Source organism: Equus asinus, chromosome 8 (assembly GCF_041296235.1).
Source record: "Equus asinus isolate D_3611 breed Donkey chromosome 8, EquAss-T2T_v2, whole genome shotgun sequence".
Classification (NCBI taxonomy): Eukaryota; Metazoa; Chordata; class Mammalia; order Perissodactyla; family Equidae; genus Equus; species Equus asinus.
In genome coordinates this window covers 50101771-50123970 of record NC_091797.1, presented here as the reverse complement: position 1 = coordinate 50123970, position 22200 = coordinate 50101771, and the positions used below count along the sequence as shown (strand labels likewise).

The window sequence follows — 22200 nt, the reverse complement described above, 5'->3', positions numbered from 1 at the left end:
AGAAACTTTTCACTGTTCGTGATGGATATCTCACCAGCTTTAGGCAGGATGAAAATAAGGTCAACTCTAGATAAAACCAACTAAAGGGAAGGTGCCCCTCTGAGTGTCCTTTTCTCCTTTGTTCCTCCTGCTGCCCCTCAACTGGGCTTTCCCCTCATCATCACCTCATCAGCACCAACTCCCATCTTTCTGCTCCTAGAACACTATTACCCAAGGCCTCACTGTGTGTCCTACCTCCTTACTAGGGTATGAGGATGCAGCATTCTACCTACCCTCCACCTCCATTCATCAACAAGGTAGATCCAGCTGCTCCTTGGTGGGTGGACCTTCCTTCCTTTCTGCTCCTAAATTTGGCTGGTCAAAGGGAGAGGATGACCTTCCCAGATAGAGAAGGACCATTGTCCACATGAGGAGTCTACCGGTCTCTCCAACAACGCCCCATACTCTTGTTATCCTGCTTTCTCCACCACCAAATTTAGCCTCTCCCATCCAGATTCTTTGACGTTGCTGGTCAGTTTTAGCAGATGAAGTAAATTATTCCATGCTAACTGGCCAACGGGAAAAGAGCCCTGGAGAGTCTGAACACTCATCCTTTACCTCTCTCAGGTGTTATCTGTGAATTATTACAACCTCTAAGACAATGTCCCTATCTTTGTTTCCTAGCCCAAAGACATGACTCAAAGGGAAGGAATTTTAGGCCTGGGTAAGAAGGACAGGAGCTACATTAGAACCGGAGGGAATTTCAGCTTATTCTATTACATGTAGGTCATCCCCAACACAAACCCAGTTCAACAAAAGGAACCTCAGTGACCTCTTGTTAGCCCTCTTCTACAAGGAGAGAAAAAAATTAATATGTACTTCAAGTAGCCTTCATGCTTTAGAAATTTTCTGCCATGGTTTAAGTTGAAAGGTTTTAATACAACCATAACACCTAACTATTTCTCTATACTGTTCCAATAAAATAACCTCAGTTTTTAAAAACGTTATAACAGAATGTTGAAAAAAATAACCTTAGGGATTAAATATGGACTATTTGCTTTTAAACCAAGGACAGATTATTTTTCTTCGAACTGTTAAAACATCATCAAGTAACTGGAAGATGTAAAAAACTGTAATATTTCTGGCTTTTTATAAATGTTTTTTGTTGTTTTGAGCAACTTAAGATATAAGCCGAAAACTTTATCCTGACCAAAAGAATGTGATCATATTTTTTTTGCAAATAAGTTGTTAGGAAAGGCATTTACTTTTGTTATGTAGAGTTTATTAGAAAGGAATTTACCTGGTGCATTAGTATCCTAGGGCTGCTGTAACTTGGGGGCTTAAAATAACAGAAATGTATTGTCTCACAGTTCTGGAGACTAGAAGTCTGAAATTAGGTCAGCAGGACATACCCCCTCTGAAACCTGGAGGGGAATCCTTCCTTGCCTCTTCTAACTTCTGGTAGTTTGCTGGCAATCTTTGGCATTCCTTGGCTTGCAGCTACACGCTTTAATCTCTGCCTTCATCATCACATGACGTTCTCTCTGTATCTCTGTGTCTTCATAGGGCCATCTTTTAGGACACCAGTCATATTGGATTAAGGGCCCACTCTATTCCAGTATGACCTTTTTTAACTTAACCAATTATATCTGCAACACCCCAGTTTCCAAATAAGGTCACATTCCAAGGTACTGGGGGTTAGGACTTTGACAAATCTTTTTGCGGGGGAATCACAACTCAACTTATAACATTTGGGGTCTGCAATTTCATTTGAGAATGACTTGGAAGACAGCTCTTGCTCTCCAGAGAAGCTGGGGACTCAGTTTAAACCAATGTTCCATTTCAGAGCTGTGTCATCTATAGGCCACTGGGCTCCCATTTAGGGTGGTATGACTTGTAGAAAGAGTGTTGAATCAAGAGTATAAATATCTAAGTTAGAAATTCCACTCTGCCATCTAGCAGGTGTGTCACTTTGGGCTGGGTGTTTGATATCTATAACCCTCTGTGTTAGAGAGGGTGAAAATACCTATGTTTTTCAGAAGCTTAGAAACACCTATGTGTTACACAGGGTAAAAGTACCGACCCTAGTTGTTTATGGTAAATAGTTTTTAAAAAAATTTTAAACAAGAATGTATTCATATACTACTTGTTAAATTAAAATATTTTAATGTAAAAAGCTTAAGGCTTTATAATCTGTAAAGCACTAACAAATGAAGATATTAACAGACCACACCCAATGTCTTAAAGATATTAATATTCCCTCCAAAGTACCTACCATTCATCATAGATTTCACTTATGCAAATGAATGGCATTTGAGGCAATTGTCCAGAGGACCCCCATAGTTCATATTCCACCTCTTTCTTTGTCTTCTTGCCTTTCACCTTTCCCATTTGTTCTTCTTTTACTTTTCTTCTGTTGTTTCTCTTAGGGCTTCTTCTCCAATCAAGGGTATTCCTAAGAGCACACAGGATGAAAAGGGGTTACTGACCACTAACATAGAATATATTGTAGCCCACCTTCTCATTCTCCACCCACCTGTGAGTTCAGAGTAGCTGTGGTGGAGAGCGCCATGTACCTGGATGGCGTTGCACCTCAGGTACATGCCCAGCATCTCTCTACTCTTCTGCCTGGAGTTTCCTCCAAAGGTGAGGAAGCACAATTAGCTGGGTGCACTAGTATCCCAAAATCATAGAGGAATTAATGCTCCAGGGTTAACTCTCAACCAATGAGGGACCAGAGATGCTGGATGAATGCCCCAGTCTCCCTGCCTTTGGAGGGACAACTCTACCTGGATGGTCACCAGCAGAACTGAGCCCCAGTTGCCTTAGCAGTTAACAGCTCATTAACAAACCCCTGTTATTGGCTTTTTCTCCCTCACTTTCACAGTTCCCTCACCCGTGCTTTGTGATATCCTCTCCTAAATAAGCCGCCTGCACCCCAGTACTTAACTCAGGCTCTGGAACCCAAAGTAAGACAGCATCTAACACACTTTAGTGCTAAAAGGCTTTAGATATGAATTGTTCCATTTGAAATAACGGAAACCCAATTCCTACTATCTTAAGCAAAAAGAGGGTACTTATTAACTCACATAACTAAAAAGCACAGAAGGAGTCCAGTTTCAAATACTCCTAGACCTAGGGGCTCAAATTATATTATTAACACTTGGATTCTCTTCTCTGTCTCACTTCCATTTTCCTTTGCATTGACTTCATTCTCAAGCAGGCTCGCTCCAAATGGAAATCCCTAGATGATTTAGATTTACACCCTCCCGGCTTCCAATATAGCAGAAAGAAAGAGTTCTTCTTTTCTGGCAGATATAGAAAAACTCCTGAGTTGAGTTCCACTGGCTTGGCTTAGTCCACATGCCTACCCTTGACATTCAGTTCTACCTCTTTTTTTGTGGGTGTGCGTCATTCAAGAATAAGACTCATGAGTACATAGAGGGACAAAACTTTCACTTTTCCTCATGGATACCTCACCAGCTTTGGGCAGGATGAAAGTAAGGTCAACTCTAGGTAATATCAACTGAAGTGAAAGATGGTCCTCTGAGCTCCCAAGTATTAAAACCTAAGACCTAGGAAAGACTTACTGGCCAGGCCTGGGTCACATTCCCACCCTTGGAGTAGGGGTACAAGGGCCCAGATTCAACTAAATCACATGGTTCCTGGCAGTGGGAAAAAGGGGCCAGCAAGCAGATCAGCAGATTCTTTACATACATCTATATGGGAGCATCACACCCATATTAATCTACACACATCTATTTATGCAACAAGCACTTACTAAGCATGTACTATGTCGAAGCACCAAAAAGACAAAGTTGACTAAAGAAAAAAAATCTACTCTCAAGATGTTTACAGTTTAGAGGAAGAGCGAAAGATAGAAAACAATAAGAAATCCATACAGTATCATTTTAACTCACATGCTATGAAAAAGGAGAGGAAGACCCCTAAGTCTGCCTGCCTTGTCTGGTGTGAGTCACATTATGTCTCACCCAGATAGATCAGAGGTTGGTAAACTTTTTCTGGGAAGGGCCAGATAGTAAATATTTTCAGCTTTGTGGGTTAATCTGTCTTTGCTGCAACTATTCAACTCTGCCCTTGTAAAAGTAGCCTCAGACAATATGTAAGCAAATGTGTTTGGCATGCACTAACAAAACTTTATTAATGGAAACCAAACTTTGAATTTCATTTAATTTTCCACATGTCATGGGATATATTCTTCTTTTAATTTTTTTCAACTATTCGAAAATGTAGAAAGTGTAAAAATCACTCTTAGAATCCAGGTTGCACAAAACCAGACACTAGGCCAGATTTGGCCCAGGGGCCACAGTTTGCCCATTCCTTATCTAGATTATTGTCAAAGTCCTGGTCCCTCCAATACATTCCCCATACTGCAGCCAGAAGAACACTTCTAAGACCAAATCTTATCATGTCACACATCTGTCTCAAAGACTTTTCATTGCCTTCAGGATAAATTCCAAATGTCTTAATAATTGTTTATAAGATTCTTCACAATTCCTTGCTGAACCACTTTCGTTTCCTCCAACAAACCATGCATTCCGTGTTCCCTGCTCCCATTATATATTACCTAAATACTTCCTACTTATTCTTCTCCCTATTTTCTCCTCCAGGAAGCCTTCCTTAAACTCTCCTCCAAGCCTGGGTTAGGTGTCCATCTGCAGTATTTTAATAGCACCATGTATTGCCCCACATCACAGCATTTACTATACCTTATAATAATAATAATTATTATTATTATCATAATTCCATTCACTAGCCTATATCTTCAAGCTTGATGAGGACACCCTTAAGTCTATCTGTTTCTCACTTATATCTGCAGTTTCTAAGTTGGGGTCTGGCACAAAGCAGACGCTCAATAAGCATTTATTGGATAAATGAATAATATGAGTCGGGGGTTATCTGAGGAGGCTTCACAGAGGAGGGGTTTCCTGAGCTGAGTCTTAAAAGATGAGCAATAGTTTATAATTTTGACAGGGAGTGGTAGGCATTTTCAAGCAGAGTGACAGTTAAATCAGACAGGGAGGTAGGAGAAAGTATTTGAGGAACTCCAGGGAGGTTGGTATGGCTGCAGTGCATGCTGCCTACTGGAAAATAGTGTGAAATGAGGCTAGAGAGAGAACCTGAGAACTGATAGCCTAAGATAAGGAAGCTAGTCTTAACTCTTCAGGTAATGGGGAACCTCAGAGAGACAAAGTTTATTTGACTTACATTTTAGAAAGTTCCCTTGCACCTCATAGCCCATGTAGACAGTCTAGATCCAATTAAAGTGCTGAGGTAAAGTAGACAAGATCATTTTGGCAGGAGAATTGACTGAAGTTTGAAGCCAATCCCACATTAGGAAATAAATCTGGAGGCACGATGCATGTGAGAAATAAGGACCACATGAATTAAGGAAATGGTGGTGGGAACTTAGTGGAAGTGTGTATTTGAAACTCAGGAAAAATGGCCAGTTGGAAATACAGAATTAGAAGAAGTCACAGCCTATCAATATATGCTGTCCAATTCATTAGCCCACATATGGCTGTTTAAATTTGAATTTAAATTAATTAAAATTAAATAGAACTTAAAAATTCAGTTAATTGGTCACACTAGCTACATTTCATATGATCCTGAGCCACGTGTGGCTAATGGCTACTGCAATGGACAGTGCAGAACCTTAGAACATTTCCATCATTGTAGAAAATTTTACTGGACAACACTACACAGACTGTAATTGAAGATATAGCTAAGATCAAGATTTTCCAGGAATTTCCTCACAAAGTTGAGCATAGAACTACCATATGACCCAGAAATTCCACTGCTATGTATATATCCAAAAGAATTGAAAGTAGGTACTTGAACAGATATTTGTATACTAATGTTCATAGCAACATCATTCACAATAGCCGAAGGGTGCAAGCAAACCAAGAGTCCATCAACAGATGAACAGATAAACAAAACATGGTAAAAAGATATAATGGAATATTATTCAGCCTTAAAAAGGAATGAAATTTTGACATATCTTACAGTACGGATAGACTTTGAAAACATGGTAAGTGAAATAAGCCAGACAAAGAAGGACAAATATTGTATAATTCCACTTATAGGAGATAGCTAGAGTAGTCAAATTCATAGAGACAGAAACTAGAATAGTGACTACCAGGGCCTGGGAGAAGAGGGGCATGGGGAGTTATTGTTTAATGGGTAGAGAGTTTCTGCTGGGGATAATAAAGAAGTTTTGGGTATAGATAGTGGGGATGGTTACACAATAATATGAATGTATTTAGTGCCACTGAATCATACACTTATAAGTGGTTAAGAAGATAAATATTATGTATATTTTACTATAACAGTAATAATAATAAAGATTGTTCAGAGATAATGTATAGAATAGGAAGAGGAGAAAGTTCAGAAGAGATTTTTAAAAGAATAAAGAAGAAAATGAAGCCATTAAGGAGATCCAGAAAAATCAGAGGGGTGGAATGGGAAACAAGAGGGAGTGCTGTCAAGGAAACCAAGGTGGAAAAGAAAAGTAATTTTCTACCCACAGGCCCATTTGTAATATGCTGCCAACAATGTTCCCTATTTAAAACCCACAAGAAGGAGGTACAACCAGACTACCAAGTATGAAAAGGTAGCTTATGTTCCTCTGCTTCCTCCCATTCTAGATCTCATTCTAATCACCAACTAAGTGAATTAAGTATCTTGGCTCCACTTCTCTTCTTCAGCTTGCTTTTTCAAGTTCTTTCTGAGAAACTGGATAGACAACAGTTCATAGCTTTCCTTTCCCTTAATGCTTACGAAAACGTTTGCCTACAAGGCATTGCTTCAATGACAATCCAATGGAGTGGGTTCAAAATAAATGTTTAAAAGGAAAGGAAAGGTAGATCTGAAGACGGTGATGAGGTGGCATCATTCTTCAATCTCTCCTTACCCCTAGATGGAAACAGAAAGGACATCTAGGTAGGAAAAGCCAAAACCCATGGGCAATAGTCACAACAAAACTTGGTGACAGAATAACCCCATGAATCTCTGTGTATGAGGAAGAAGGAAAGAACTGCGTGCTGTTTGTTTGACCTAAGAACAAGTGAAGCCCCAAAGAGCCAGAAGATCTTCACTGGGATGCGGGTGAGCTGACGTGGGAACAGCAGCTGAAATCGAGAGAGGTTTTGCTTTCCAGGAGCAGGTGAGAACAAGGGACTGTGGTAGGAAGCTCTGAAGGGATGGCAGCAGTCCAGCCCACCTCCCTCAAAATGGACCCTCAGGGCTCGCTTTTCAGACAGGAAGACGCCAAGGAGGAACTGCTGGGAGTGGAATCAAAATTGATCAGGACAGGGAAAAGAGAAAGGAAGGAAAGGGAAGGTGTAGACCAGACTGAAGAAGGGGGTGGAGTGGGCACAACAAGGGAATCCCAGAGAGCAAGCCTCCGTATTCCTGACAACAACAGAAGATGCAGCTCTGTGAAGACAGACAAGCTTATCTGAACGCTTCTCACTCTTAAAGTCCAAGAAAACTAATTTCACATACAAATGAGCAACAGAAAAGTATTGAGGATAAATATCATATAAAATTATTATAAGAAAAAAGAAAATAAGGCACACGAATGATTGCTAAGCTCACAGAATGAGAGGACATTACATGCCTCAGATCTGCCAAAGGAATCAAACCTAAATCCGATCAAGACTGTGGATCCGGCTGCAAATCTACAGGAAATGCAGAGGACAGAGGAAAATGGTCGATTGCACCATGAGTGTGCCATCTGCCAAATTCACACCATCAGGTTAAATGGCCAGGTTCTTCTAATGAGTTTCCTGGAGCTGCTATAATAAATGACTACAAACTTTGTGGCTTCAAACAGGAGAAATTTATTCTCTCATGGTTCTGGAGGTCAAAAGTCCGAAATCAAGATGTCAGCAGGGTTGGTTCCTGCTGGAGGCTCTGAAGGAAAATCTTTCCATGCCTCTCTCCTAGCTTCTGGGGGCTACAGGCAAGCCTCAGGGTTTCTTGGTTGGTAGACACATCTCTACAGTCTCTGCTTCTGTTTTCATATGATCTCTTCCATGTTTCTCCTCTTCTCTTATAAAATAACAGACGCTGGATTTAGCGCTCACCCTAATCCAGGATGATCTCATTTTGAGATCCTTACTTTAATTATTCTGCAAAAACCCTTTTTCTAAATAAGATCAAATTCACAGTTTCTGGTAGACATATCTTGGAGGGGCCACCATCCAACCCACTACATTCTCCAAGAAAAATTGTAAGATAAATAAAAGGATGGATGAGGAACCATAGATCAAGAGACTTAAGAGACATATCAACATTTTTTAAATGGGCAAGACTAAAGTATAGTTCCTGGAGATGCCTATGTGGGTGATAAAGCTTGTAAAAACACAAAGAAGTGAAAACTAAAAATATCAGGCTAATGGTGACTTTTGGTGGCAGGGAAGGGGTTGTGATCAAGATGAGGTATGTGCAAGGGACTTCACGGGTTCAGATCAAGTTCTAGTTCTTTACCTGGGCAGTGGTTAAAAGGGTGCTTACCTTATAATAATTCATTAATCCACACATTTGTTTTGCTTGTTTTTCTGTATCTGTATTTTTTGTTTCAATAAAAATCTGTTTCAAAAAGGCAAGGAAACACATACCTTTGAGATAATACCTTTCTTTTCCGTCCAGTATATTTTGTCTCAATCACATTACTTGTTAACTGAGCAGGGAGAGCTTCAGCGAAAGAGACAATTTGCAATCACAGTACAGTCTAAATAAATAGCTCCGCTGACAATGGTAACATTAGCTGCTCAAAGCATGCTACATACAAGGGAGTTTCCTGTGCCGTAGTTGCCTGAGAAGCCAATTTATAGGGCAGAGATTGCTAGATTATAGATGACCATATGGCAATGTTTCTCAAAGTGTGTTCTGTGGACCACCTGCAACACAATTATCCTGCTTATATTGCAGATTCCTAAACCCCAACCAGAGATTCAGACTCAGTAGATCTGACTGAGAGCAATGCTCTCTGCCGGAAGTCTGTCCTAGATTTATTTTAATATAACAGAAGCTCTATCCAAACAGTGTCTTCCTGGTCAAAGAACTGAAGACAAGAAACACCACGCTGGTATCTAAACCACTATCTATTATAACTATAATGGTCCACTTTCTAGGATAAGCACCTAGAAATTTTGTTATTAGTGTTTGATGTGGTAAAGGCTTAAGGACATGCTCCTCTTTCTTCCTAACCAGGAAGATAAAACAGAGAATGTTATTTCTATGTGGGCAACTAACTGAACTGCAATATAAGAGCCTTAAACTCTTAAACTAGTCTTCTCCAGCCCCTAAAATTTAAAACTATATAGTCTAAATCCAGCACAGCAACCAGATTTGGCTGAGCTAAATTAGAGGCACAATTTAAACTTTAGATGTTCCAAGGACTTTCTGGGTTTATGAGCGGTTTCCTTAATCTCCTAAACCTAGAATTTTTCCATCTGAAGATTTAATATTGAATTCCCACAAAACTGTTTAATAGTATTGTTTCTTGGGAGTTAGCTATATCGATCTCACAGATGTTGGCAAAACTACTTCAAAATTGAAAATGAAGACTTTTAGAGAAGATTGTCAGCTCAAACTTTATATACATATAGTATGTACGTACTGTACGTATGTATATACGTGTGTGTGTTAGAGCTTGTTATGTTAGCTGGCAGGATGAGAAGGGGCAGGAAGGAAATCAGAAATATCCATCAGGATGACTAGGCACAGGAGTGGCAATTGTGGCTGTAGCAATGGGAAATAGTGGGAAGAAGTCCAAAGTCATACAGCTGACTCTGGCCCTCAATCTGTAGTGTTTAAAGGAATTACCTGGAGGGACTTGTTAAATGAGATTCTCGGGCCCTGCCTCAAAGGATTCTGATTCATTAGATTGGGGTAGAGCTCAGGAATCTCTGTATTGACAAGCTCCTTAGGTGAGTCTGCACTGGGTAGTCAGCAAGTCATACTTTGAAAAATCTTCAACAGAGGCTATAGCCCAGGCTGGCAATTAGTATCATTGGTGTCCAGCCAGGAATGGTATCTTGGCAGCAATACAAAACAAAGTGAATAGCAGCTAAGAGGCTTGAAGGTTCAGGTAGGCAGGCTAACAGACTGTATTAGTTTCCTAGGGCTGCCGTAATAAATTATGACAAACTGGGTAAGTGAAAACAACAGAAATTTATTCTATCACAGGTCTAGAGACCAGATGTCCAAAATCAAGCTGTTGGCAGGGCTCCTCTCCCTCCAGAGGCTCTAGGGGAGATTCTGTTCTTGCCCCTTCCAGCATCTGGTGGCTGTTGGCATTCCTTGACTTGTGGCTGTTCTTTACAACCTCTGTCTCTGTCTTCACCCGGCCTTCTTTTCCTTGCTGTGTGTCTCTCTTCTGGTTGTCTCTTGAAAGGACACTTGTCATTGGATTTAGGGCCCACCCAGAATGATTTTATCTTGAGATTCTGAACTTAATTACCTCTGCAAGGACCAATATAAGGAAAACCTTATTTCCAAATAAGGTTACAATCTCAGGTTCTGGAGATTAAGACTTAGACGTATTTTGGGGGAGCCATCGTTCAACCAACTACACAGGCCAATTCTGGGGCAACGGTTGCCTTGGTCCACTGTCAGAGCAAGGGAAAGGGGAGTGGTGATTGGGAAAAGCATTCTGGCTCTAGTGCTAGAGCAGTCTAAGCTTCAAGGGAAGGTCAGGAGGGCTCAGATTTAGGAACCAGCCAGAAGCTGGCCACTGACAGATGAGCAGGTCGGAGTAGGAAGAGTAGCAGAGCTGACTTTATTATCCTGAACTTCTGAGTCAGGATTCTATAATCTGTACTAACCAGGACATGACTGTGCTCCTACTCTGAGACAAAGCTAAGCTGCCACAGCATAGTGGATATCCAAGGACAGTAGGAAGATTAGAGGCTAGAAGTCAGACTGGACTACAAAGAGCTACAAAGCACAATCACACAAATAAGTGGAATCATAAATAGCTACCACTTATTGAGCCCCTGCTATATGCCTGGGATTTTACATTTGTTATTGCCTCTTTTCACATAACTTTTCAATATGGCTATTGCAATACGGGTTCCCATTTAACATATGAGAAAATAGGCTTTTAAAGGTTAAAGTTACATAACTAGTAAGTGGCAGAGCCAGAATTTACACCTAGATTACTCCGGTTCCAAAGCCTATTATCTTTCTACTAAAACATGCTACCTCTCCACAAATTAACAGCCTATCTCAAATTATAGCATTCTATCTTCCAACAGCTCCTCTTTTCTCTTTAAACTCTTCCTTCCACGTCTTCATTCTAGAGTTCACTAGACATAAAAGGTCAAAACACCTGTTTCTCTACCAAATACCCTACATTAAAAAATATAACTTAGCTAAGGCAGAATGAGAAATATTTCAAAGCTTTCTAAACCAGAATCACAGATGTGGATCTGGATTGTGAACACTTGTTCCATTGTGGCTGTGACATATTCATCTTACTGTAACCATTTATGGGGAGCTCCATGGGGGATTCTGTACACAGTCCCAAGTCCTAGGCTTGTCTCTAATCTTAAAATGCAGGTCTAATCTTAAGATACTGTGTATGGTATAGCACCCCTCCTCCACAACCCTCACTATCACCACAAATGTATGCCACCAGTGATGTTCTACAGGTGCTAACATCCAAGTAGTTACCATACTAGTTTCCTCCCATAGTGACCCACAGTGGAAAGCAACATTGATGGTACAAGATCAAGGAAATTGCTAATACATTACACCTCTGGTCCAACCAGGAATTGATCCCTTTGAGTAATCTGCCCTAAAGATATTGACAGTTCTATGATAGAGCATTAATAAATGTTTGGGTACTAGGCCATGGATTGTCAACTATCTTGAATGCAAGACCAAAATATTCCTGAGCCTGGTGCAGGGTTTAACAGTACTTTTAGCTCATCCTGTTTCAGACACGCTAACAGGATTGAAGTATTATGGAGTCCTAGTCTGAAATGACATATCTTTTCAGGTCATTCATAAGACTGAGTATATGAGTTTTGGGAAATTATTATTATTAATAATGATAATAATAAAGTCTTGGGAAAGGGCTTGAGGTATTGCAAGCCTCATCATCCAGGGAGCACCAGCTTAGTAGCTATTTTGTACAATTCTCAGTGACTCGAACTGTAAATGATGACCTGACAGGAATGCCTTTCTTCACATTCCTGCAGGGGTCCCTTTTCCTGCTCTCACAGGAGCAATCTTCAATTTTAAGACCCGTGAATACCTGCACCAATACAGGAGTCAATTTGACAATAATTTAATACTTCTCTACTAAAAAGATTCTTTTAAAATATTTTGGAATAGGTTCGGGTCGTCCTGTTTGCTTTTATTCAGAGAATTTGCTAGGAAAGCGAGACTGTAAAGCGCTGGTGCCCGGGCGTGCAGCGTTCTTCGGGAGCAAGACGTCATCGTCGGAAGCGTGTACTTCTTCGGATTACTGTTTGGCGGATTAGAAACACGCAGATCAGTCCTGGGTTAGTCCTGATTAACTGCACTGGGTCCTTCTGGGCCAGTGGGGGGTGTCTGCTGGACTCGAACCAATACTCGTGGTAAGATTTCACTCCGCAAAACATTCAGAGTTAATTTTTACTTAAATCCAATCCAGACTAATAATAAAGCTACCAAGAATGATCTGTAATGTTAACTAAATGGTGCCCGCAATCACGTCAGTCAAACCTTCTGCCCCCACGATTCTGTCTGCCCACATGCTTCTGTCTATCAGCCTCGGCCTCGGGATCAGCTCTCGCCGCGGCATTGGTTGGATTTCAGGAAGGAGAAACGCACGATTTAAAGGGCTCAGCTTCCACCTGCCAGGCATCGTCCGCATGGTCCAACTCGCCTTTGGCACATGTTCGGGAGAATCTCCCACTGTTCATCTATTACACTGACTGATCAAAGGAAAGAGATTTCCCCAAAGTGTCCCCTTGGTCACCTTGACAGTTTCCCAAAGCGAAACTTGCGCTGTAGACTAGACCGACACTGAGTCTGCGGGGAGCGGAGTCCCTGCCCAGGTCAGCAGAGTCTGCCGGGAGGGCGGGCGGGGACGGGGGCGGAGCCTGGGTTAGGCGTGGTCTTCCGTGGGAAGAAGGAAAGGCTTTGCCCCACCTCCTAAAACCTCTGGTCTCTCCCAGCCAATCAAGGCGGCCTATGCAAATAGGGCCCCTGTCGCCCCAGTAACCATGATGCACGGCAGCCAATGGCAACCAGCAAGTTGCGGCCCTGCTCCCCGATTGGGACTGAAGTAAGAAGATAGAGACCCAATGGGCTGTGGGAACGGTCCTCGGCGGGTTGAGGGGCGGGGATATGCAAATATGGTTTGAAAAGCCGGCGGGAAATCTGAGTTTCGCGGGAGGACCTTGGCGCGTAAACCGTATCCCTTCATTCATTGTCAGCAGCAGCTTCCTGGAGCCATTTTTCAGCTGCCGGCCGCAGCACTCGGGCTGCCGCCGCCGCCTCGCAATCCGTTGCATCGGCCGCCCCCGACGCCTCCATCCCCCCTCGGGGCCCGATATCCGTGCGGCCGGGACCCTCCTCTCTCCAGAGCCCCGATTATTTTTGGCCCCCGGGGCCCGTGCGGTGCGGAAAAATAAAAAGAGAGAGAAGGGGCTCGGAAGCGCCGGGCGGGGAGGAGAGAAGGCGGAGAGACTTGGAAACTCCGACTGCAAATAATAAAGAAATTGAAAACAATACATTAATATACCATAGCAATAAAAAGAGCAGGAGCGAGAGATGAGAAAGGGGATCCAGCCCGCCCTGGAGCAGTACCTGGTGACCGCCGGGGGTGGGGAGGGGGCGGCTGTCGTCGCCGCCGCCGCTGCAGCCTCCATGGACAAAAGGGCACTGCTAGCCAGCCCTGGCTTCCCCGCCGCCGCCGCCGCCGCTGCTGCTGCCACCCCGGGCGCATACATCCAGATCCTCACCACGAACACTTCCACCACCTCCTGTTCCTCCTCCCTCCAAAGCGGCGCCGTCGCCGCCGGCCCCCTCCTCCCCAGTGCCCCCGGCGCGGAGCAGACCGCCGGCAGCCTCCTCTACACCACGCCGCACGGACCCTCCAGCAGAGCCGGGCTGCTGCAGCAGCCACCAGCGCTGGGACGCGGCGGCAGCGGCGGCGGCGGCGGCCCTCCGGTAATGCCCTCCCGTTCCCACCGTCCCCAGCCCAGGCGGGAGGTGGGCTCGCACTGCGCGGGGTGGTGGGCGAGCTGCGGGCTGCCCCGGGAGAGCGCGAGGCCGAGCATCGTGGGCCTCGGCGGCTGCCCCTCCAACAAGGGTTTATTGTTAGACTTGTGTGCTCCCCCCAGCGCCCAGAGGGTCGGGGGGCTCCGCAAGGCGCGCGGGGCAGCCGGGATTGCCTTGGCGCGAACCACATCAAACACTCCGAAACTTTTCGCGGCCCCCCCTTCTTTTCCTGCACTTTTCCCTACCCCCACTCTCCCCTCCCCTCCAACTCGAAGCTTCCTCTTTCTCGGGCGTAGGAAGGGGTCACGCCCCGGATGGAGAAGGGGGTGGGGGAGGGAGTAGTGAACTGGGGAGTGGGGGACTCTGGGGGGTGGAAATTGGGGGACTGTTGGGGTGATCGCCCCCCGCCAGCCTCGAAGGCCCGTTGGCAGCCGGGGGTCCCTAAGGCGTGCTCGGAGCGCAGGGGCTCTGCCTGACTGCGCTTGACACATTTTGGGATCTGTAACTCCCGGCAACAAAGGGGCTGGGGGAGGCGGAGGAGGGTGTGTGTTGGGGGGAGGTGGGGCTGGAAGCCGGGTGTGGGCTGGGGCGTGGGCTGTCTGGGGGTGAGGGGCTAGCGGACTGGCGCCCCGGCCTGGGCGCATCCTAGCGGTGGCAGCGGCGGCGCCCGCGTGGCCCGAGCGCCCGGGCCTGCCTCGCCGGGCCCCGGGCCTGCCCTTGACCCGCCTCTCCCCTTGCCCCTTCCTTCCCCGCCCTGTCCCCCTCCCCGCCCCCCGGCGACGGAGGGCGGGGGCAGCCGTGATCCCGTCCCGCCGCCTGGGTCTGTCCCTCTCCCCGGGACCCGCCGGTGACGTTTCGCACACGTGCGCGGAGGACGCGCCTGTGACTGGGGAGGAGGCGGCGGCGGGAGGGGGCGCTGGAGGGGGAGAGGGGGGCACCCACTTCCTCCTGCTCGCCGGCTCCCTGGCCTGGGACCGTCCCGGCGCCCTCGCACCCGCCCCCGGCACGGCCACCCTCCCTCTCCTCTCCCTAACCCTCCCCCCCCCCCCCCCACGGGCGCCCGCCCTCGCCCGGCGCCGCCGGTCTGTTCGGCCCTCCGGGCCCCCTCTCCAGCCGGCCCCCCCACCTCCCCCCCGGAGCCAGGCTGGTTTCGGAAATGCCCTTACAGCAGCAGGTTAGTGACCGGGACGGCTCGGGGGCCGCCGCCGCCGCGGGGGCACCGGATTCTGTTGGGGGCTGAAGCCGTGAGGGTAGGCGGTTGAGCGGGGTTTTGGAGTGGGAACGGGGGGTTGGGTGCTTGAGGGAAATGAGTAAGCAAGAAAAATCTAACTAAGTAAATGCCCCGGCCTCCGGTTCTAGGAACCTCGGGGCGGGAGTGTCCGCCCCAGGGGGTGGGCATGGTGTTTACGTGTATTTTTTCCTAGGGGGCCGATGGATGGGCGATCGAAAACCAGAGGGGGGCTTCTCGCCAATGGCCGAGTTGAGCTCTGTTTTCTGTCTTCCTTCCCTTGTGCTGGAGGGGGAGGGGGGCGGGTCAGAGGGTAGGGTGTCTCTAAGATTCCCAGGCCACCCGTTCCCTTTGTCCCTGTAATTTATAAAGCGCCTTTGAGAGATGATTTAGGTCAGTATTCGGCTTCTCTTTTTGTTGACACTGGAAAGAAGTGTGGCCCGGAGGTCTTCCCTCTTTCTCCCTTTCTCTCCTTCAATCCCTTCCTCCATGCCTCCTGTCTTCCCCTCGTGGTGAGGCTTGGCCCCCACGAGGCTAGAAACGAACCAGACTCAGAATACCGATCGTTGACCTCACCTTGTCTCAGCTCCAAATGGGCTCATTTTTCGGAGAATGAAGATTTTGCAGGGTCTTTAAGGAAGTCAGCACATAGCCAGCACTTTGGGAAATGAGAAGATGGGTTTTGGAAAATGAAAATTTTCATTTCCTTAACTCTTCCCAATTTCTCCCTGGGTTGGATCTTAACTGCCTTCTCGCCCCGGCGATACTTGCTGGGGATGTGTGATAGAGTCTCCGTCCAAGGAGCTCTTCGTATTTTAGTGACTAGGGTCTGCCAGCAGGGGGGAAAGAGTACAGTACCTGCCTACACATACAGTATGCAGTGTGCTGGAGTCTCAGGCATAAGAATGTTCCATGCTTTTATTAGCATTAAATACTGTTACTGACTTGACCGAAACATGCTTGCACATATTTTAAGCATATTTGCCCCCTACACAGTTCTGTTACTATCTTATAAACCTAATATGAAACAACCAGCTATTGACATAACTTGTTGGATTGGATTCAGATTTATGGGAGGGTCATTTTGATAATGGAAAGATGTGGGACTACCAGATTACTTTTTTTTTTTTTATCTTAGCCTGCTTGTTGGGCCAGGTCTTCAAAACAGGCTAGCCAAACTTATATGCAGTTCATTGTATTTAAGTATTTAAAGTATTAAAAATTGCCCTCACCACCTTCCAAGTTATTTCAAAACTTTATCCTCGCGATGAGATGATTATTCTAAAGACATGAGCACTGAATATAAAGTTTATTTTTTCTTACCAAAATTGTATTAGACTTCTATTAAAGTCTTGAAATTTTGTTGATATTCATTCCCTAAGCAGGAAAGACAGGATGGGGAATCTAAGTGATTGGCAGAACAAAGAGACCATTTAAACACTTTGCATCCAAGAAGAGGTGTGAACTCTTGTTCAGGTGGCCAGAGTTACAGACCCACCTGGTTCTAATTCCATGTTCTGGCTTAAGAGTATCTAAGAACTTAACCAGAAGCAAATTCTTCAGCTTTTGCTAATGGGAAAAAAGATACATGAGTGCAACCTTACTAGCTGTATTACATATGCATGTCATATGCAAATTGTATAATCTTAGGGAAATAATCTCTCAAATACAGTTTCCTTTTGTGTAACCTAGGTACACTAACAATACTAACTCTAAGGTTCTTTTTAAGTGTTAAATATGATAATGCATGTAAAAGACTTAGCACGGTGCCTGACAAATAGTAGATGCCCAATAAAATTAATATTCAGAAATGCTATTTTTTAATAACTTGGAGAAATAGTGTAAGGTCACATGTACACTGTCCCTTTGTTTACATATATGAGTAAAATGGTTAAAAGTTTTCTAAAGTGATAGGTAATTAATTCTTTATACCTAATTAGTTTGGGCTTTTAAATCTGTAAAGCAGTGGGTAAAATAGGGGCATGTCAGTATGACAGGCCTATGTAGATATGGTGGTGTTGAACTGTCCACACGTGAGCTTGTGCCTTGGGTGGTGACAAATTTAGATCAACTGATCCTCACTTTTTTTTGCCTGAGTTCCCCTCCTCCCGTGACTTCATGGACCTGCCATAAGTGCAGTCCATGCTTAGTGGCTTTTGTACGACTGAACTCTCAGTTGTCCCCAAGTCAGAGACATGTGCTAGATAAATTCAATTTTAGATAGTGAACTGTTGGAAATGGAAGCGCTCTAGAGAAACAGAGTCCAAAGTGCTATTTTCTGGAACAGAATGAGCTTCATCATTTTCTGCCTCTTCTATAAAGAAGCTGAAATTATTTCATTCTGCTTCTAGAAAATTTGGGATCTATTAATGCAGGAGACAATGGCCTGTCACATCTGATTTAATTTAATCCAGTCGTAGCAACACGCTGATTATACTTTGGGAAAGAACCCGCAATGCTTGAAATTTCCCTGTAAGAATAGAGGAACCATAGGTGCTGTAGCTGGGTCTCTTTTTTCTTGTACAAGTATGAAAGAAGAAAAATACTGGGTTCTTGTGGTTCTGTACTCAATAATCTTGCTTTTGCTGGGATATATGGTTGATGCCAAGTTTAAGTTAGAGGAGAATTTTTAGCTACTACATACCCCAAAATGGAAGTTTTAATATAATGCTGTGCCCAGACTCGGGCAGTACAAATAGCTCCACTATAATCAGTACCAAGGGTGCCACTCCAGTCATCGTCTGAAACAAAGCACCCTTAAATGTGGCACTGTGAGTGAAGGAACCCAAGCTTGTGAACAGGGAAGGATTTTTTTGTTTTTCTATAAATCGTCACCTTGTACAATACTTGGAAGAGTAGATTCCCAGATTAATGTTGTGCTGTGTAAAGCTAACTTGAACACAGAAAATAACATTCTAAGCTTAGACATGAATACATAACAGCACCTGCAGATTGAAAGACTGTGGGAAAAAGTTGCTTTTATTCTCATTTCCCAGAAATATAATGCAGTAGTTGTCTTTTAACTGTCTTTATTGCTATCTCCAAAGATACACCATCCCCACCTTTAACACCTTTCCAAAGGACTTAGACCCATTTGGCAAAGCTGCAAGTATTCATAGTGAATTTTCTGGCCGGTTTTCTAACTTAATGTGATTTCCAAATATTCCATTTGTATCTCCGCTTTCCCAGGCCAACCAACTCCCATCCCTTTTTAACCACCTGCTTTCTACTAACATTTGAGACTAGGATGAGTGAAAATCAGTTGCCTATGCTCATCAAATCAAGTCCCTCATACATTCCCATGAAACCACCCCAAATAGTGCACAGCAAAGAAGGTAGGTTTCAATTCTTATCAGATTCTCTGTTTCATTTTGGTTTTTAAAGAGAGGAACTTCCCTGAATTCTTTGAGGTACTAAGCATGTGGTCTAATGCATATTTTCATGCTTGTTAGCAGCTTAAAAATAGTGTTGCGGGGACTGTATTTACAATTACTAAAAAGCATTTTTTCTACTAATCATTTTTCATGGAACTAAGAAAGGAAGATAACTGGGAAAGCAGTTAATATAGGAAACCACTAATGGTATCTCCTTCCTCCTCCTCTGATCCTCTCTTGGCTTCAAAGAGTGACTTGGAAAATGTATCTTACACAAAGAAAAATTATACAACAGAAGGTACAAAAAAGCAGCAACTAAGATGGAGGCAGGAAAATTGGTGGGTAGGGTGGGGTTAAGTAGGGGGATAACGGCCAGAGCTTTGCTTCAATAGGAAGGAAATTAGTTTGTTTTCTGTTCTCACTTTGGCTTCAAACACTACCCTCCAAAAGTGATGTGTTCTTAGAATGAGAAAGAAGGGATAAGTTACAAGAATGCATTGTCAGTCTCCCCCCGCCCCCCAACCTTAACTAGAGGTCAGCCTTGTAGCCATGGCCACCACCGTCATCTGCAATATAACTTGGAGAAGAGAGAAAGCCCACTGGTTGCCGGATTGTATCACAAAGCACATGCATTTTGCTGTGCTGGAGAACCTGAGTAAAGCAGGCCACTGTTTAGCTTGTAAACTAAGGCAGGAATTTAGGTCAGCAGGAGGTTGATAGCAGTAGGAATTGACAGCTGATGGAACAGGGAAGGGATAAAAAGAAAAGTAATTGACTTTAGTCTGCTTTTTATTACTGTAGCCCAACTGGGGCCATTTGTAGTGTCCAGGCAACCTTCTTATAACTTGACAGTCCCTAAGAACAATACGTTAGGTTAACATAGGCCATAATTGATAATTCCAATGGTCTTCGAATTCTAACAGTTGAGAGCTGTAAAGAACAGAGGCATCATCTGACCCCATCCTCTCCATTTTGCAGGTGAGGAAATTAAGACCCAATGCAGTTAAGCTACTTGCCCAAGGTCACAAGCTGCCTAGTGGCGAAGCTAGAACTGGAACTGGAGACTAATTCTTAGAAGTCTCATTCCCTAGGAGAAAGTTAACTGTGTCTCATGTGCCCTATGTGGGAAAATTGGGATGTGTAGAATACGTTTTAGATTGCCTTCAGGAGTAGTTACATTTTATAAAAATGTACACATACAGAAGTGTCCTGTGAATAGTGGCTTTCCAGTAACAACTCATTGTCAAAGATACAAAATACAGTGAGGCTCCCTTGGATGTAAAGGAAAGGGAATTTTAAAAAATGGAAGGAATCGTCAACTCTAAGGAAAACATGATAGTAATTTTTTACAGCTTTATTTGTTATTTGCAAATCTGTTTTCTGTGGATGTGACATTTCTGGTGCTCAAAAAGTGAAACAGACATACTTGGGAGAATAGAACCTAAAAGGACTTTTGAAACTTTCTTCAGGAGAGGGGCCAGTGTAGCTCTAGCATTGGAGGTTTTGTCCTGGGCCATCCACATCCTAAGTGACAGTTGTCATTTTCAGAGGTCCCCAGGCCCTTGCCCAGTAACGTTAGATGCTCTTCCTCCAGGAACATTTCTGGTTTAATAAAGTGGCTGATCAGTTAACTCTTTCAGAGGAAGTCACCATCCCCTAAAAGCCAGAACTAATTTCCTTAAAATGTCCTCTTTTACGTGTGGAACTGAGGAAGCTTAAAAATAGAATCACTTCAAGCCCTGAAGCCTAAAAGTGAAACATAATCCAACGTGGCTGTAGTTCACCGACTTGTTAGGGCCAGGGATATATGGCTTGTCCGTAATCCACAAACCAGAAAGGTGCCGTGCGTAGGGACCCGGTCTTACAGCCAGTGAACAGTAAGTAGCAATTGATGGGGAGAGTTGTAGTTACCAGTCGAGCAGATTTACCCTGGAAGGTCTTTTGGTGGATGGAGTCCATCTTTCAGGGAGTGGAGGAGCTAAATGCCCTTGGTCCTCCCGGCCAGCTCATGCCTGGCTACCTTTTTGGCATCTCCAGCATGTTCTTGACTGACTGCTGAGAAGGGCTTCTCATGTTGTGGCTCTCGACGTGGGGGGTCACGGAAAGTGAACTCAGAGCTTATAGATTTCACTCCTTCTTTGCCCTTTTCCGTTTCTGATGCTTAGAGCTCCAGAAATAAATAACCAGAGCAGCAGCCCTGTGACCCCACATCATCCTTTCTGAGCCTTTCTGTGTCTGGCAGCCCTTGGGAGAGGAAAAGACTTGTGTGTCTATAACCCGCACCCTCCACCTAAAAGGCGAAATGTTGGGCAGGCGAGTGTGAGAGTCAGATGATGGAGCCCGAGTGCCTGGGTTCCTATTCTGGCTCACTTACTAGTGGTGTAACTTTGGGCAAATCACTCAACCTCTGCATCTGTACACTGGGGAAATAATAGTACCTACCTTGTGGGGTTAGGAAGATTAAATGAATTCAGACTTGTAAAGTGCTTAGACCAGTGTCTGGCATGTGGAAAGGATTATGTGAGTGTTCAATAGATACATGGAGGAGTTGCCCTTCCTGTCCTTGGCTGTCTCTTGGGCTGTCCTTTTGTGGCTTCTTTTCTGAATGAGCCCTAGTGTTCGTTTAAACCCAATTAGACCTCTCTAAAAATGGTGGTGATGGGGAGGAGGAGGGAACCATATAGCAGTTTTCTCCTAACGTGGTCCTTCAGATCTTTGTTTCTCTTTTTAAGCTGTCCGTCGACTTGGGAGAAGGAACAGAGGAATAAGCTGCTTCTTACAATAGTACTATCAGTAGTAATAGTGTCATGCCTAAAATCTTCATTTCTGTGATTAAATGTGTTAATAAAGTTGCACTATTAACATGAACTGCACTTTTTTTTCCTGAGGAAGATTAGCCCTGAGCTAACTGCTGCCAATCCCCCTCTTTTTGCTGAGGAAGACTGGCCCTGAGCTAACATCTGTACCCATCTTCCTCTACTTTATATATGGGACACCTCCCACCGCATGGCTTGCCAAGCGGTGCCATGTACATACCCGGGATCCCAATGGGGGAACCCTGGGCCCTGAAGCAGAACGTGCGCACTTAACCGCTGTGCCTCTGGGCCAGCCCCTGAAATGCACTTTTAACTTGATTTCACTTCTGTCCAGTAAACGATGGCTTAAGACTGAATGGCAGAAGCCAGAGTTGTCTGAGTGCCCTGCGCCCTGGCAGACTTGGAGGCCCCAGCCAGGGTGGGGCTGGGGTGGGGAGCTGCCTCTGGGCCTTCCTCTCCCCTTCTCATCTCCGTCTCACCCCTCGTTTTTTGTGTTATGTCTCTTCCTCCCCTACCCCTCACCTCTCCCTCTGCCTGGCTTTTAGAGGGATGCCAG

General features: G+C 44.6%; 1 protein-coding gene across 3 annotated transcripts in view; it reads left to right on the top strand.

The window, feature by feature from the left end:
• The first annotated feature begins 13702 nt into the window (after window positions 1–13702).
• Window positions 13703–22200, top strand: part of E2F3 (E2F transcription factor 3) — a 75591-nt gene continuing 67093 nt past the window's right edge. For 2 of the 3 annotated variants that reach the window (XM_044776997.2, XM_044776996.2), the window contains exon 1: window positions 13703–14175. In XM_044776997.2, the coding sequence (XP_044632932.1) occupies window positions 13777–14175 (399 nt within the window). In that variant the 5' untranslated portion in view covers window positions 13703–13776. Of the gene's footprint in view, window positions 14176–15141; window positions 15401–22200 lie in introns of those variants that run through there. The other variant, XM_014867240.3, reaches the window with a different exon arrangement.